Here is a 16249-nt window from a genome sequence, read left to right as displayed (position 1 = left end):
GGTTGCACGAATGTTTCGCGACGATAATTTGCTGCTGAATTGAGCGAAGAATAGCCAATGTGATGAATGAATTCTTTTATTCGATCTTGATGAGTGAAGCATACCGAACCTGTTTGGTAATTACATGGAAGCTACAAAGACGTTATACAAATTTTGTAATACGTAATAAATAGAAAATTCAGAGTGAGACAGTAAATAAGAAATAAAAGTGTTATTTATTAAAAAGAGTATTGAGGAAGTAAGATTTATGTAAGTAAAAGGATAAGGAGAACTTGTAAGTTGGAATATCGGTTAGGATGGAATGAGCTGAGCTTGGTTTAAATTGAATTAATTAGTTATTATTCATATTTTATACAATAGTAATCATAATTAAGGTATCTTAGTCCATAATATCTATATTCGTACAAGGGTACTCGATAAAATTGATAAATTGGGGTCTGCCGTGTTGTTAACCTATATGTATATAGACGATTTCTGGCTTCTCTCTCTCTCTCTCTCTCTCTCTCTCTCTCGCTCTTTCTCTCTTTCTCTCTCTCTCTCGCTCTCTTGCTCTCGCTCGCGCGCGCGCTCTCGCCCTAACAGTTTTCTTTACACTCTTATCACAATATCGTATTTTACACAGATTTGTTTCATTTACGACTTACATGCTAGAATGGGGGGCTTGAGAGGGGAGGGTGTGGGAGGGGCCCCGGTGCAATATTTACACGGAATCGGGGATCGATCGCGGTGTCCACGGCGTCTGGATCGATCCCCGCGGCTTGCGCCGAGGCTAGTAACGCTAATAACTTTCTACGGACTCTGTCAATTTTTTTCAATTTTCTCTTATAATCTTCTGTGTCGTGATCCGTGTGTGTTTATCGAAGTGTCCGTGTGTGTGTGTGTGTCTGTCTTCTGCGAGCGTGTACGTGTCCACTGTGTGTATACGTGTTTTGCCTTTCGACTCTATTTCTCGCGCGAAGGTCCGCGCAACAGCGTGTCCCATGATCGCGACGGAAGCGCGAACACGACAGCTCGTCTCTCTCGTTTTCGACTCAGGGCCGGCTTCCGCGTCCCCGCGAGATTCGCTCGCTAAGCGTCCACCATTTTCGCTTCGAGTCGTTCCCCGATCGATCCCGCCGGAGCCTGCACCGAGGTAAAAGTGTCCGCGGAAAATGGTAACGGTGCTCTCGGCCGCGCTGGTCCGCGCGAGCAGTAAACCGCACGCGCGCCGCAAAACGCGCCGCTCCGCTCCTCTGCTCGGCTTCCATTCGTTTCACGCCGTTCTCGCAATTTACTCGCTCTCCACGCGCAATTTAGGAACTGAGGGAGCTTCGTCTTAAATTACACACGCACACGCCTCTTTATTGCACCGAATCTAAACGCAAGAAACTTCTATCTCTCTCTCTTTCATTCGTCCTTTCTCTCTCGCTCTCGCACCTATCTACCTTTCTCTCCTCGCCTCTCTTTCACACTCGCCATGTCCTATCCGTTTCGCGGCGCCGTCCTGTCCGCGTTTTTCCGCGAGGCATGTTCCGCGCCTCGCGTAGCTTTGCGGTCGAATCTAACGGCACTTATTAGTATACACGGAGGAATCATTGTCGTCGTCGTCCGGCTGAGACGCGTTCCCCGCAAGCTCGCTGCGCCGTGAATCCGCGGGACGACGCGGCGGGAATCGCTCAGGAATTTTGATTGACGCCGTGCGAACGACTTCGGTTTTCGCTGCAGCTGTTGCATGATTCGTCTCTCTCTCTCTCTCTTTCTCTTTCTTTCTTTCTTTCTCTCTCTCTCTCTCTCTCGCTCACTCTAGCACTCTCTTTCTTTTTGTCGAGCTTTCTCGCCGATTTAGACGCGTACCGGCTTTGTACTCTTGTTCGATGCCTCCGGAGCTCGACGACTGCGAGCGGAACGTCTTAAGACCCTGTGCAGACTTTTCACGAAATTGTTTTATCATTCAGCTCTAGTCGATCTGAAGGAGGTCTCAATAGTCTCGGTGTTAATTGTATCTATTTTTATTAGACTGCGGATTTTAGTGTTAAATACAGATTTAATGGATCTACAAAAATTATGAGATTAGAGAAAGCGAACTTTATTCAATGATTTCAGTGAATTAAATACCATTTCTTCGAATCTCGTTACATTTCTGTATTTCGGCAGTTTTGAATTTCTGAATTTTATCCACTCATTCTTTTTGTAGATGCTTCGAATCTGCTATCTAATTAGGATTTATATAATCCTAATTGAAGCCTAATTAGGATCTACATAATCCTAATTGAAGTCTAATTAGGATCTACATAATCCTAATTATAGTCTAATTAGAATTTATTCGATACCGATGCATTTCGCGTAGACTTTTTTTGAGACCAGTGGATCTTTTGCGAAAGAAAAATTGTCCAACTCGACAGCATAAACATTTATTCCTGTCAGGAATAATTCTAACGAGTAATGAATAATGTAAGCGAATTTTCAGATTCTTTTAACAGTGCATTGTATTTTATCCACTAATTTTCCAGATCCACGGTCTACCGATGATTAGACTGCGGATTTGTATACAAAATGAAAATTGTAATCGACTGTAAAAATAGAAGTAGTTTGTTCTACCTCTTTAAAATAATCTTGGTAGATAATAATAATTCATTCACATTTATATAGTCTTCTATTTTTACTGTTTTAAATTGCCATGACTCAATTTTGCAATATATTTATAAAACCTGCAATCTATTGACGATTTAGTTGTATACAGTATGAAATGAAAGAAATTATAGATCAACCAATTTACTTCGAATGTTTCAAGCACAATTTATCCTCTTAATATTATACAAATTGTTCAAAAATCTGATAAAATGCAAGAGATATATTCGAAATATCTGCCACAGAAAATTGTCTCTCTTAAATTTCTCTTCGTCTTGGAATCTTTATAGCTATTGTTCCAGCTTTATTATTCCATTTTCATATTTTATTGTTCCATTATTAAGCATTTATATTTAGTAGCATCATATTGTAAATATTTGCCAAAACAGTATTTCAGAAATTTAAAAAGAATACCTGATTTCCAAAACGAAGAGGAATGTTCCCTTTTTATTTTCCAGCATTTCATACGGCAAACAATGCAAGTGACAAGCGAGCGTCGAAAAAAGAACGACGACGACAAAATAGGAAACAAGCTGTCGTTGACTGTCTCCCGAGCTAGCCCCTCGAACGGGTTCGGATGATCGATACCGGCAAAGAAAACGTCGAAGAGCGAAATCCCTCGCAATTAGGCGAGTCAGGCGAGTTTTCAAGTCCCCCAGCCGAATGAATAGATTAGAATGAAAGAACTGCGACGGGCGCCGCTTGTCCCGTCATTCGCTCTTCCAGCGACACTTTGCCGTCTCTCCATTTGATGCTATAGACTGGGCTACTCCGCGAACCTAGTTCATTGAACCATAGACGCTAGCTCGAGAGCGCGTTGAACGTAAATCCATGGTACTCACCGGCAATCGAAAATCGAGAAGATGATCATTTAAAGTATATTTCGAGATTATAGAAAAATTCAGTGCACAGGGTCTGGAAAGCGTAGCTCGAAACGAGAATCGACGGATGCCGTGCTTCGCTCAGGTGACCGTCGCAGGTCTGACTCTTTTATTCGCGATTTCGGTAACTGTGCCGATAGCAGAGGCCTCGTATGTAATTTGTAATGCGAGCGTTTTTGCGATGAAACGACCGGCGCGAGTAAAACGCGTTTTCAAAGCGAGCACGGTCACCGGTCTCGGTCAGCTAGTTTCGCGAATCCCCGTTGCTTGGTCGGGAACAGCCGCGTCTCCGGAGGCGAAAAAGAAGGCAAAATCAGGAGGAAGTAAAGGGACCGTGCGAGACCGCGTTCTCATGAGACGACCATTGTTGCACCGACACGCCAGAGGATTTGGGTCAGCGGTGGGGCTCGCCGGCCCTCCCAGTTTCCCGTGGTCGCAAACCACAACCGTCTTTTTTGCGGTTTCGTGGCTCCGTCTCTTTGAAAGCTAGCTATTGCCCGCGAGATGCAAGATGGCAAAGGTTGGCCAGCATGGCCGCGACGGAAAACAGTAAAAACAACACCGAGCCGAGACGTTTCCACGATCGCCTCGGCTGGCGGACTCGGCGGGCCTCCGAGACGGACAGGGAAAACGTTCTGCTCGAAACTCGTTGCTTCCGAATTTATTCACGGGGACGAGGGAATTCCCGGGCTTCTGTTCCGTTCGATTTTCCTCTATTCTACGCGCGCGAAAATAATTGTGTTCGCTAGTCGACGAATAGGACAAACGTTGAATCTAGTTAGCTAAATTTTGAGTCCGAGAAATTGGGAAACCAGAACCTCGCGTTTCTAGTATCGTGAGAGTGATCGTGCGTTCTTTAACCCTCGGACGGCGGACCATCTTCACGACTATAAAACTGATGATATTTATTTTATAATTTATTCTTTCATGATAAGTTTCATTTATGAATTATTCAAATCATATTTTCCGAGATCTTTCTTACAGACCTATTGGTCTTGCCATTGACCCTAATGTAAAAACAATTTATTTAATTCGACTGTCAAAAATGAAGCAATTAAGTGACGTTTGCAATAAATGTGGCAAAAAGGATAGTAACCGCAACCCGAGTGTTAATCACCGTTCTCCACGACTAACAAAGGGTGACATTAAACCGAGGTAGAACAGTTGCACTAATCCGTACTCTTGCTAACTGAAAAATTAGCTCGGACAAACAGTATTTCTCTAAATCGGACATCGCGAACCGTAATTCCTCTCCGTCGCTGCACACGCGTCGTCCGAACACGGTTCGATCCCTGCAACAATTTAAAGCAGTCCCGGAGCGACGCGTCGGAAGTTTCCTCGAATTGCTCAATTTTTGAACGGGGTTAATATCGCTGATCGTCCCCGGGCCGGGAGAACCAGGGAATTAGCCGGGGCGTTCGGCTCTCTCATGAATTTAATGAGCACGCGGCCACTGTCGACACGCGTGGTCCGATTTTTTTCCTCGGCGGATTCGAGGAAACGGCGGGCGCGCGCGCGCGCGAGCGCGGTTCTCCGCGCGCTCCTTTTCGGAGGAGGTCCCCGGCGGGTTGCTTCATCCGGAAAGGAGGGACCAGTGATTACACCGTGATTGCCGAGATCGTTTGACTCACGAAAATGTCATTAGGGTTTCATTACTTCCAACCGCCTTGAGGAACGACCGCTCGACGAGTTTATGCAACGCGTTCCCTGGCCGCCCCCCCCCCCCTCTCGCCCCGAGCCCACCGCCGTCGCCGTCGCTGCCGCCGCAGCCGCCCTCTCTCCCTCTCCCTCCCCCCTCTGCATCCCTGTCCGTCCCCGTATAGACCCCTTTTCCGTTACCCTTTCCGTTCTCCAGCGGTGCGGTGGTTCGATCCAGCACGAAGTGGGTCAGGTTGGCCAACTGTCGCAAAGGGATCGACCGATCTAACGTCACCGGGCGATTGACATTTACCGTAAGGAGATCGACGCGGGGCGACCGCGGGCCGCGCCGCGAGGACGCGGAATATCGCGGCTGCCCGGTCTCGGGGATAGGTGCCGAACGCATCCATTGTCCGAGCGAGGATAATTGTTTGCGAGAGATCGACTCCGCGCGTCTTGACATTTAACGGAGCGTCGAGCGCTGGAATCTCGCGGATAATCGATCGATCCCTCGACTACCCGGCTTACCCTCGCGTGCTCGATCGCTCGGCGATCGAGAATCGGGAATCGAGAATCTAGGATCGAGACTCGTGAAATCTCCCTGCGAACAGACCTGGTTTCTCCATTGGTTTACGCTTCTGCCGCGCGGTTCTCAGCCGCGCGACTTCCACAGATGTCCTCCTGCCTCGAGGGATCCTCGCCGTGCGTTTCACAAACGTTCACAAGCTTGATCGGCGACGAGGTTCTCTCTCTCTCTCTCTCTCTCTCTCTCTCTCTCTCTCTCCCTCTTTCTCTTTTTCTCGCAGTCACTCTACGTAGCACGATTCTTTTCGTAGTCTCACTGAAAAGCGTCTGTGGCGAGTGTCCACTTCCGGGCCGCTGCCGGCTAAATTACTAGAAGTTCCCTAGCGGAAATCCGCGAGTCGGTCGCGCACTAGTCAGGAAACGGAACCTCACGCGCGGACGAAACGGAAAAACATTATTAACATCGTACGCGAATCCCATCGCGAATGCTGCTATACGTATTCACACTTTGGGGCTGCTGGGGCGCTGGCACCGCCGCGGCGCTGACAAGCGGGTCCTCTTGAACACAGCTCGAAGGACGTCTTCGTTAAACCGCCGGCCACACCCTGTAACATCGCAAAAGAGGTGGACGGTTAGGTCTGCAGGCTTGCATCCGTTATAGGGTATATTGATATAGGGGAGACTGTCCGGTTATGGGGAAGGAGAATCTCGGGGTTGAATTTCTCTAACTATTGTTCTCTTTTGGTTTTTGACGATGTATCGTGTGATATTTTTATTACTATCTATACGAAAAGGAACAGATCGAATGTGAATATGTCGAAATGCATCTCTTTGCAAGAACCTCTCCTTAGATCATATTTTCTTGGGCTCGGCATGTATAACGCTAAAGCACTGGCTGTAGAAACTTTCTTCTTGTTCAACATAGTTGAATGAACGCCAACTTCAAAGTGAATCGTACAATATGTATGTCGTCAACATTTCTTGACAGTCGACAACGACGTCGACAGCCTTGAAATATCGAGAATATCATCGATCGCCCGTGCACGCCCTTAGAGTTCAAGATTATAGGGATGAGACATGAACTTGCAACAGAAGTCGAGGATCAAGATCAAAGTGCTGAATAGATGTATGCTACAGAAAAGGATCGTTTAGCATTTTCCATATATTAGAATTATAAACTTGTTCCAGACTAATAAGATCGCAGAATGTATTATAGTTGATACATGGATGCAGGAGACTAGACCGATTTGACAGGTGTCCTCATTTTCAAGCAGTATTTTGTATTAATTAGTAAGGCCAATTAGTAAGACAGAATGTGCTGTATGAATGAATGCGATATAAAAGAAATTTACGACATGTACCCTAAATTTTTAGTATGTACTTGCATCGACAAGATAGTAATGCATAAATGAATTCAGCAAAAAGAAATAATTTTATACATATTCTAGATTATAGCAATAAATTTGTCTTAACTAGGAGAAGACCATAGAAATTAATGCACAAATGAATGCAAGAGAAAAAGAAAATTTCACACGTACCTTAAATATTAATAAGAAACTTAAATCAACTAGTATAGGACCAAAGAATTTAATGCATAAATGAATGCAAGACAAAAGGACAATTTCTCACGTACCCTAAATATTAACGACAAACATGTCTCAACAATTATAAGACTAAAGAAATGAATGCAAGAGAAAAGGACAATTTCACATGTACCCTAAATATTACCAAGAAACTTGACTCAGCAATTACAAGAATAAAAAAAATGAACGCAAGAGAAAAGGACAATTTCTCACGTACCCTAAATATTAACAACAAATTTCCCCAATTAGCAATACCAAAAACTCTAAAGCACAAATGAATGCAGCAAAAATGTTCAAGTACAAACATGTACCAACAATTAACACCAAAGAAAGCCATTTATTATTAACCACCCTAGAGATAGACATTGTTGCAACTCCTGTACTCGGAGAATCGTGTCAACGTTGAAGGGTTGGATCGTCAACGGACAGGTAAGGATTCGTTCGTATCAGGGGCGAATACTTACGTGAGTAGTCCAGGATTAGGGTCCGCCTGGTACCAGGAGTACTGTGGCATGTAACCCGCGTGATGCGGGGGCGGTGGCGGCGGCGGTGGATGGTGTCCAGGCGTATGGGGGTGGTGGTGGGTGTGTGGTGGCGCGTGCGGATGCGGATGGTGCTTCATCTCGCCCGGCCAGGAGGGCGCGGGCGGGCTCTCGTTGTGCTGGGGCGACATCTCGCTTCCGGGGCTCGAACTGCCGGGGGTGTGACCCCCTGCACCACCGCCCATGCCCCCGAGGTAGCCCGTCGTCGGACTTCCCGACACCGAACTTCCGCCTCCTGCAAGCAAACGTTGCGCAACCGCCGTGCTCAGTGCGATCCAAGAGTTCATCGAAGTCTCGACTTCGTGCGCAAATCGTGAAACACCTGTGACGCGGGTGGTAAGTATTTTATGATGATCGATTGCGTACTTCATAGGGCTCCCGGAAGCCTCGTCTCTTTCAATTGATAACAGAGTACTTCAATTCTTTGTGATTTGGGGTGATTTTTATTAAAGTAAAAAATGTGGGGAATATAAGAAAACCATGGAACATTATGCTATCGCTTAAATAAATACGGAGCTTAATAAATATTACCCCTTGCAATAAATACTAGGCCAAAAGCGCTAGTGACGAATTAATTTAAAGAAATGAGATTGTGTACGAACGAGATTGAAACAAATGCTACGACAAAAATATAAAAGTTTCGACACGACATGTAATTGATATTATGTATTATTTTCTTGAAAAATATAGCGAATGAAGGAAACGTTTGGAGAAAAGTATTTAGCTAAGCAAGGATCTAAAGAAAGTATTTGCATAAAGTTTGCATTTCCATTTGCATTTCCATTCAAGTTTGCATAAAGGCCAACAATAATTTATTTTCTATTTGCTTCTAGTTTAAGTTAATATTTAACGTGAACTTTGAAAATGAAAGAATCATTGTGTATATTTCCCTGGATGGTTTTGAACTTGATTCTCTAAAACGAAGGTTGGTCTTTTCTTTAAACCTAACACAAGTAGATAATATTTTGCATTGAATATTAAAAACTTAGAATTCAGATATAAAATAGGATAAATGCACTGATTTTCTGTTTTTAGATAATTTAATGTATTTAATTCCTTCCTGACTGTATTACAAGACGTGCACGCTTCAATATGCAAATCTACGAATAACTTGAAATATCAATAATTCGATCCATAATTTTCAAATGTAAATCATCGACGAGCAAAGTCTCGTAGCGTAATTATTCTTGAGTAATGTATCGCATAAAGAATCATACACGCTTCCACTGAATTTATTAATGGAAATCGATGTCGCTTTGCCAACTGCCGAACGGTTCCAGCAACTGTTACACCGAGATCGGCCGCGCAATCATAAATTATGGAGAATTCAATCTAGGATAGAACATGAGTCGACAGTGATTACCCGATCGGGCAGATTTACTTTGATCCGGACTTGCATATTAATTTATTCACACACCGTATTATGACGACCCTTTCACTTTTCATATTCGAGTGCCAAGTCCCCGGCGAAACGCGACACGCTGGAAAAAGTAGAAACTCGCGACATAAATGTATTCCTCCTAGATCGTATTTCTTCAATGGGGCACAAATATGAGTCCGACCGTTTTTAAAACGCATTCCGGTTCTTGTTCGAATATGTCTCGGCGGATGCCACGACAAGGAAGCATCGCGGTGCCGGCCACGCGACGATGACTGGTTTACACGCACCGACGCAACGAGTCGTATCATAAAGTCGGCCGGCAGAGATGTGGATCGGCAAGGTTGTCGAACGGTTCTGCGCCGATGGCGTTACGATTCGATCTCGTTAATTGATTTATATCTTCCGACTGGATTCGTCGATTTCGCGCGTACCGGCCCGGGGAACGCCGCAGAAAGATCTATGGGAGATCGTTTTGCTTCGACGCGATCGCGCGAAATTCGACCGAATCGGGCCATGTACCGATCGGCTTAATATTTTAAACATGATTTAAGCCGTATCGGAAGCGTGTCCGACTTCCCATCGATCCCACCGATACGCCTTAATTATAAGCTTGCAAGGCCCGGTCGTGAACGGCGCGCGCGTTTTCTGGTAGCCCGTGTCGCGAGCGGAAACTTCTTATTATTGCTAAGATTTAGTTACGGTGATATTTCGCTTCTGTGCTCCGCACCGCCTCTGGCGGGGTCTCGTGGAATTTTCAAGCAACGGTGGATCGTCGAAGGAAACTCCAAACACTGAGTTATTAACCCCGATAGAGGCTAAATATAGCCCCGCGGAAAACTTTTAATTCTTTTTTTTGTTATTCTTCAGTTTTACTTCGTTGGACTTAGAAAATGAATATTTGACAATAGTGTATTAAAGTGAGGAGATTTTGTGTCTAGTTAAATTACTTTTCTCTATTTTTCACTATTTTTCTCTATTTTGTCTAGTTAAATTATTTTTTTCTAACTACGTGAAATAAATGGATCAAGGAATACTGATTTTGAAGTAGAATCGATCATCTATACTTTCAATAAAAGTACATTAGAACCTCGATTATTCAATGTAATATTTTAAAAATCAATTCAGCAATTTTCAAGATATAATAATCGAGATTCTATCCATTAATAAAGCAGAATTGGAGACGAAGGTATGCAAGCGATTTATCTTGAATTTTCTAGCTGGTTACTCGAACGTATAATTATAAACAATTTTAGTACAACGTTCATCGAAATTCCGGAACAAATATCGTTCTGAAAGCCCCATTGTGAACAATTCAATAACTACGAGAATATATGCAATAACTCGTAAACTAATGACGAAATTCGTCGATAATTTGTGAGAATATTGCTTGCTAAAAGTCGACTATTAACCGTTTGCACTGCAATTTCTTTTACGTTGCACTTATTTAAAAATAGAAAAATTCAATTCGATCTCGATTTATAAGAAATAAATAATATTCACATTTAGTAGATCTTGCATGGAATCTGTATCACGAGTCTAACTCGTTATTATAGCGCTATCTATTATTATAATGACTTTCTATGGAATCTCGTTGACACATTTGATGTACGAACTCGATTTTCTCGGATTCGGAAGAATGTCGCTTGCATTACGTCGCCTCCAGATGTTTTGTTCATAAAGGAATAAGAAATCCAACGAACCTCCTTGCATGAGACTTCCGGGCTGTCCGGGTTGAGGGGATGGTCCACCAGGTAGAGCGGTACCGCCGGCTAAAAGGCTGCCGTGTTGTCCTCCGCCGCCGCCTCCGCCCTGCTGCGCCGCCTTCATCATCTTCTTGTACTTACTTCTTCTGTTCTGAAACCAGATTTTCACCTGCAACAAAAATCGAAAGAACGGGTCAGCTGGAACTCGTTTCGCGAGTTGTCGGTAGCTATTGCCACGCGAAATGCGCGCGGAGGGGGGAAAAATATTGATGATAAAAGGGACAAGAAAACGAAGAGGCACACGAAGAAGAAGAAGACGAAGAAGAAGACGAAGAAGACGAAGAAGAAGAAGAAGGAGAAGGAGAAGGAGAGCCGGGTTGATGTACTGTTTAACGTGGTCCGAGGAGACGTGGGAAGCCAGCAATTTCCACTGTCTCCGCGCCTGTCCTTCCTTCCGTCAAACATCCAATAATTACAGGCCTGATAGACATTTTCTGCGAGTACACGCGTAATGATACACGCGTCTTCCTTTGGCATATATATTTTGCGAGGATCCTGGCCGAGCAGTCACCTTCGATCGCGAAGAAGATAGATTGCGGCGCGATCCGATCGGTGCCGATCCGTGCACCTTGAAACCAGATAACTGGGACGGTTTTGCAGAAATTTGGCAAATTGCGCAGCAAAGTCCGGGGACAAGACTGCAGCTGGACTGTAGATAGGTACTTTGACTCGTCGACTGTCACGTCGGTGATGCATAGCTGACAGTATCGTTGATCAAGTTTTATGCTAGATCGCATCGTTGTATGTTTGAGGATATTCAATTCTATTAGGGTTCATGGGATATTCAAGAATCGTGAACTTCAAGTTAATCGATTAATTCAGTTTGATTTGACAGGATATAAATTCACGAAAACAAAATTCATATAAAAAACCGATATCTCACACCGTGCAACGCCATCGATGCCTCCGCGGTCCAAGTAAAAGGGAAACGCGAGATCGTCGAACAAAGTCGCCGCAGGCCGGGAGCAAAGGGTGGATTCGCGTCGAGTCGCCGCGACGCGGAAAAGCGACGGACGTGGAGGAAAAAAAAAACGGAAGAGAACAGCGACGAAATGAAAAAAGAAAAAAAGAAATAGGAGGAACTGGGAGTTTCGTAACTGTCGTTTCTTTTGCCTGTCCCTGCCTACACGCCGCATAGAACGCCGGGCACGGCCTGCAGCGGATACTAATGCGCGTGTGCCGCTGTTAGGATTGCACATGCGGTATTTTTTTGTGTCCTCGCGATCTATACGTACGCCGTGTGCACGTGACGGGCTGCTCAATCTTACGTAACCCTCTCTGCCTCATAGAGGCGAGAGAGCGCCTTGCCAAGAGAAACGTCGGATGAGGAACACGCTCGTGTTTTGCGCGCGCCGAGCGTACACGACGCTCGCGAACCCTTCCTCAGAAACGGCTTCAGGAAGAGGAAGATCGCCGCGGCGCGGCCCGGCTTGTTGACTTTCTAAGGGAAGTGTGAGCGATCCTTTTTTTCCCCTGACCGATGCATCGTGACTCCGAACAGGAATTTGAAGACTCGACGACGTCGCTCGCGGGACGAGACGACGCGCTATGCTGTCTTCCACCCAAAATGCAATTCTCTGAGTATACAGGGTGCTTCGGGGTTAAACCGATATATTTTATATATAGATTTAGGATCGTAAAACAATTTTTCCTCTGGTAGTACGCTTACAAATACTTTCGTCAAGAAATATTTATTGTTAACAAAGTTCTGGTACCAGGTTCTAGAGAAAATAGATTTTTGAAATAGTAAAGGGACCATAAATATTTTTATCTTCTCATTGAACACGGAACTTGTTGAATAAGCTTTTACGAAATAGTAATTATATGTGAATAGTGTACAGTTGAATATATTTGAAGTACTATTTCCATATGTAATTACTATTTTAAAATAGCTTATTCGTCAAATTCTGTTACACGAGGAGGTGATAATATTATTAGCCTTTCTACTATCTCAAAAAACTATTTCTATTTATATATGACTTAGTAATATACATTATCGAAATAATTCAGGTTTATTACTGAAGAAAATTGTATTTATTATTGAAGAAAATTGTGTTTATTACTGAAGAAAATTGTATTTATTACTAACTACGATTGTAACTATTTCATTAGTTATTAACACTACCTCTCACTCGCAGACAAGCACCGCACCTGCCAATGACAGAACCTGCTAATAACATTCATACGTTAAAATCGAGAACGGTGCGAGCATGCGATGAAATAACAGATGTACAATGTGCAATGCTTGTCTCCAAGTTGGAGGTAGTCATTTCGAGCAACATATGTAACAATTACAGTTATCTTCGGCAATAAATACAACAATTTTCTTCAGTAATATACATAATAAATGAATTATTTTAATAGTATACACTACAAAGTCACGGATCTATATAACAATTATTTAAATAAAGCATCGTGTTTATAAAAATAATTTGTAACTAATCACTTGCAGGTAGCACTACGCGTGTTAGGGTAGCCAACCTAAGACGTCGCGAGTTGTTCGGGTCAGTTCACTTCGGTTCCAGGTCGATGGAAGCGTCGCTTTTCCGCGAAATGTATTCCCAGACCTACATTCACCTGATACACATAAATATCGTGCGCGGCTTCGAACACCGTCGCGACGATAACGCTCGCATAATGCGCATCAGACTCTGATAAAGAAACAAGACTCTCCGACTCGCTATCATCCGAGGCTTACGCAACCGTGGCTTCCTTTTTCCGTCGGACGCAGGAATATAGCTGTTACCGCGACTGTTTCCATTAGTTTTTCAGATGCTCGATCGCGCTGTTCGACACTGATCGATTCCTATTTAATTAATACTCTTTGAACCCTTGACAAAAGGGAATCCTCGACACGTGGATAGTTTTACTGTGATAAACTGTGTCTGTGAAATTAATTCTGTGTGGGAAATTGGGAAAATTGTTGCATATTTTATGCATTAAACTGTACCCAATTGTGCGATTAATTAAAAAGGTGAATTTACTTGTAAATAGGTGATGATGCAAGTGACCTGGTGATAGTATGTTAATGTGATTTTTGTGACGGACGTTACCTATCACTGAAGTTAAAAGGTTCATTGTTGTGCTAAATCTTATATTACGTTTATGTGAGTAGAATTCGGCGGAAATCTATAGGATTTATATTAGATCCACAAGATAAATTAAAACAATCCATTTTGGACGTTTCACGCAATAGTTTCAGTGAAAAAGATTATAGAACAAAGTTATCCACAGTGCAGAACAAATCAATCTGCTCAACGTATCTCGTTCCATGCTACAAAGAACTCCGATAGAAGATGATCAAACAAATCCACCCGGTGCAACGAAACAATCTACACGAAATCCTATTTCGCTCTGAATAAATCATTAAATCCACATCGCAGGATAAAACGAACTACCGAACACGCTCCGCCATCTAGATCGCGAATCAACCGCGGTGTAAAATCGCCAAACCAATCTCGTCGAGCAAAACGTTCTGCTCAATTTTGCGTCACGTGACAAAGCAACAGCAACGGGACGGCGATCGAACAAACCATTAATTACCGCCGCAACTTCGCGCATCGGGACGATCCAGGAATATCGGCGAAGTCGTCGAGCCAATTTCTCCGAGATCCTTGCGTCACCGCAGAACCCACAAAGGGACTTCGCCGCGAAGAAGCTGTCAAACGTCTTCATCGGCGCGCGTTTCCACGAGAAAGTAGCGCCGAGTTTCAGAAGCGGTCCTGAACTTTTCGAGAAATGAAAAGCGGGGCCGGTGCTCCCGTTAATTAATCGGCGACGGTGTTGGCCGGTTTACCGCGGCTGTGCTCTCGGTTCAAGTGGCGCGCGTCAACGGTTTGACGGCTGTCAGCAGGACGAACAGGTCCGCTCCTCGTCGACCGTCGCGCCGGGGGTTGCGTAATCGGCTCTGGTCCGGCGGCGGGTGACGCGTTCGCGCGTCCACGGCTTTTTACGCCCCGGGGCGTCAATCAGAAACCGTACGGTTACTTTAATTAACTAAGGCGCGGCGAGGTGGTGGCTAGATCCGCGAGGAACGAGGGAAACTGTTCTCCGGCGGAACATAGGAACCAGAGGAGAACGGAACAGACGAACCAAAAGAGAACGGAACCGGGGAACCAGAGGAGAACGGAACGGGAGAAAGAGGGAGAGAGAGAGGAAGAGATAGGGAGATCGTCACGTGAAAACGAGTTCATTAAAACCGCGGCGCGGGTTCGTGGCCGCAGAAGAAACGCGGCGGGCCCGACATTGTTTCACGTTTCGTAAGTCGAATCGCGGGGCCCACAGAGACACACACGCGGACCGGAATGCCCGTGTAACGTGTGCCGTATAAAATGGCCGACGTGCGTACGCTATCGGTCGAAAAGTATGTTGCTGTTACGCGGGAAAGAGTGAGAGAGCGCGTCTCTCTCTCTCTCTCTCTCTCGCTCTGTCTGTTGAACGGCGCCCATTGGCGAGCGCGCGCCCAGCGGCGTGCCGGCGCAAATAAATCTCTGTCTAATTGCTCGCTGAAAAACTCGCGGCCGCGTAGATGGCGCCCGACAAAGGGCCCAGCGACGGGACCCCGTCCGCCGATGGTTTATTTCGCCGGTCGTCGGGGCCCGAGCGCCACCGCCTTTTGTTTATTGATATTTACAACCGTCGCGGACTCGCGTGGCCCGCGCGACCCGCAGCTTTTGCCCGCGAGGACCAGCCTCGCGGGCTCGCCTTTTTTCGGACGCGGAGCGCGCGGCGTTCCCTTGTCCGACAAGCAGGTGCAGATTCTTCGGGTCGCCGCGGAATCGCCGGACAGTTAACACTAGAGTTACCGGTGATCGATGATCGCCTGCTACCACGGAGAAATTGATGAGCGCAAAAATGGGGGACTCGTGGTCGCCGGTTTAGGATCCGGGATCGCTGACGTTGCTCTGAGATCTAATCGATGGCAGAAGAAAAGTGTTCCCGAATTTGTAGTGGCATCGCACTAATCTCTCTCTGGCTGCGAGGAAAAACGCGGCGTGTCGCGATGTCGTGAAATATGATCGTTGATCTACGGGATATGCGATCTAACGATTTGTCGGGAGAAAATCGTGGGAATAAATTCGGCGAGCTGGAAAAAATAAAGAATCAAGGGAACTGATAATGCGAAGAATTAGCGTTTATAACATCAAGCGATAGTATCAGGAAAATGAAAACAAGAAATATTGATGGCAGTATTAAACCATATATTTTCTGTGTTTATGGAAAAATAATTGTAACACCAACGAGAACATCGGAACAATTAATAAGCGTCTGGTTCCGTGAGAACCGTGGAAACGGCGAGCACGGAGGTATGGATTAGTTTGTTGTAAAA

The 16249-nt window shown here is 44.9% G+C and overlaps 1 protein-coding gene across 5 annotated transcripts in view; it reads right to left on the bottom strand.

Moving 5' to 3' along the window:
• Positions 1-1767: 1767 nt before the first annotated feature.
• The window catches only part of Dll (homeotic protein distal-less), a 128540-nt gene continuing 114058 nt past the window's right edge, over positions 1768-16249 (bottom strand). For 4 of the 5 annotated variants that reach the window (XM_078196696.1, XM_078196697.1, XM_078196700.1 and 1 more), the window contains exons 3-5: positions 10858-11029; positions 7699-8011; positions 1768-6256 (exon numbers count right to left, since the gene is read on the bottom strand). In XM_078196696.1, coding sequence (XP_078052822.1) covers positions 6238-6256; positions 7699-8011; positions 10858-11029 — 504 coding nt within the window. In that variant the 3' untranslated portion in view covers positions 1768-6237. Of the gene's footprint in view, positions 6257-7694; positions 8012-10857; positions 11030-16249 lie in introns of those variants that run through there. The other variant, XM_078196698.1, reaches the window with a different exon arrangement.

The sequence above is a fragment of the Augochlora pura genome, chromosome 3 (genome assembly GCF_028453695.1).
Source record: "Augochlora pura isolate Apur16 chromosome 3, APUR_v2.2.1, whole genome shotgun sequence".
Lineage (NCBI taxonomy): Eukaryota > Metazoa > Arthropoda > Insecta > Hymenoptera > Halictidae > Augochlora > Augochlora pura.
The sequence above is the reverse complement of the archived record's forward strand: the minus strand, read 5'-3'. Positions and strand labels throughout refer to the sequence as shown.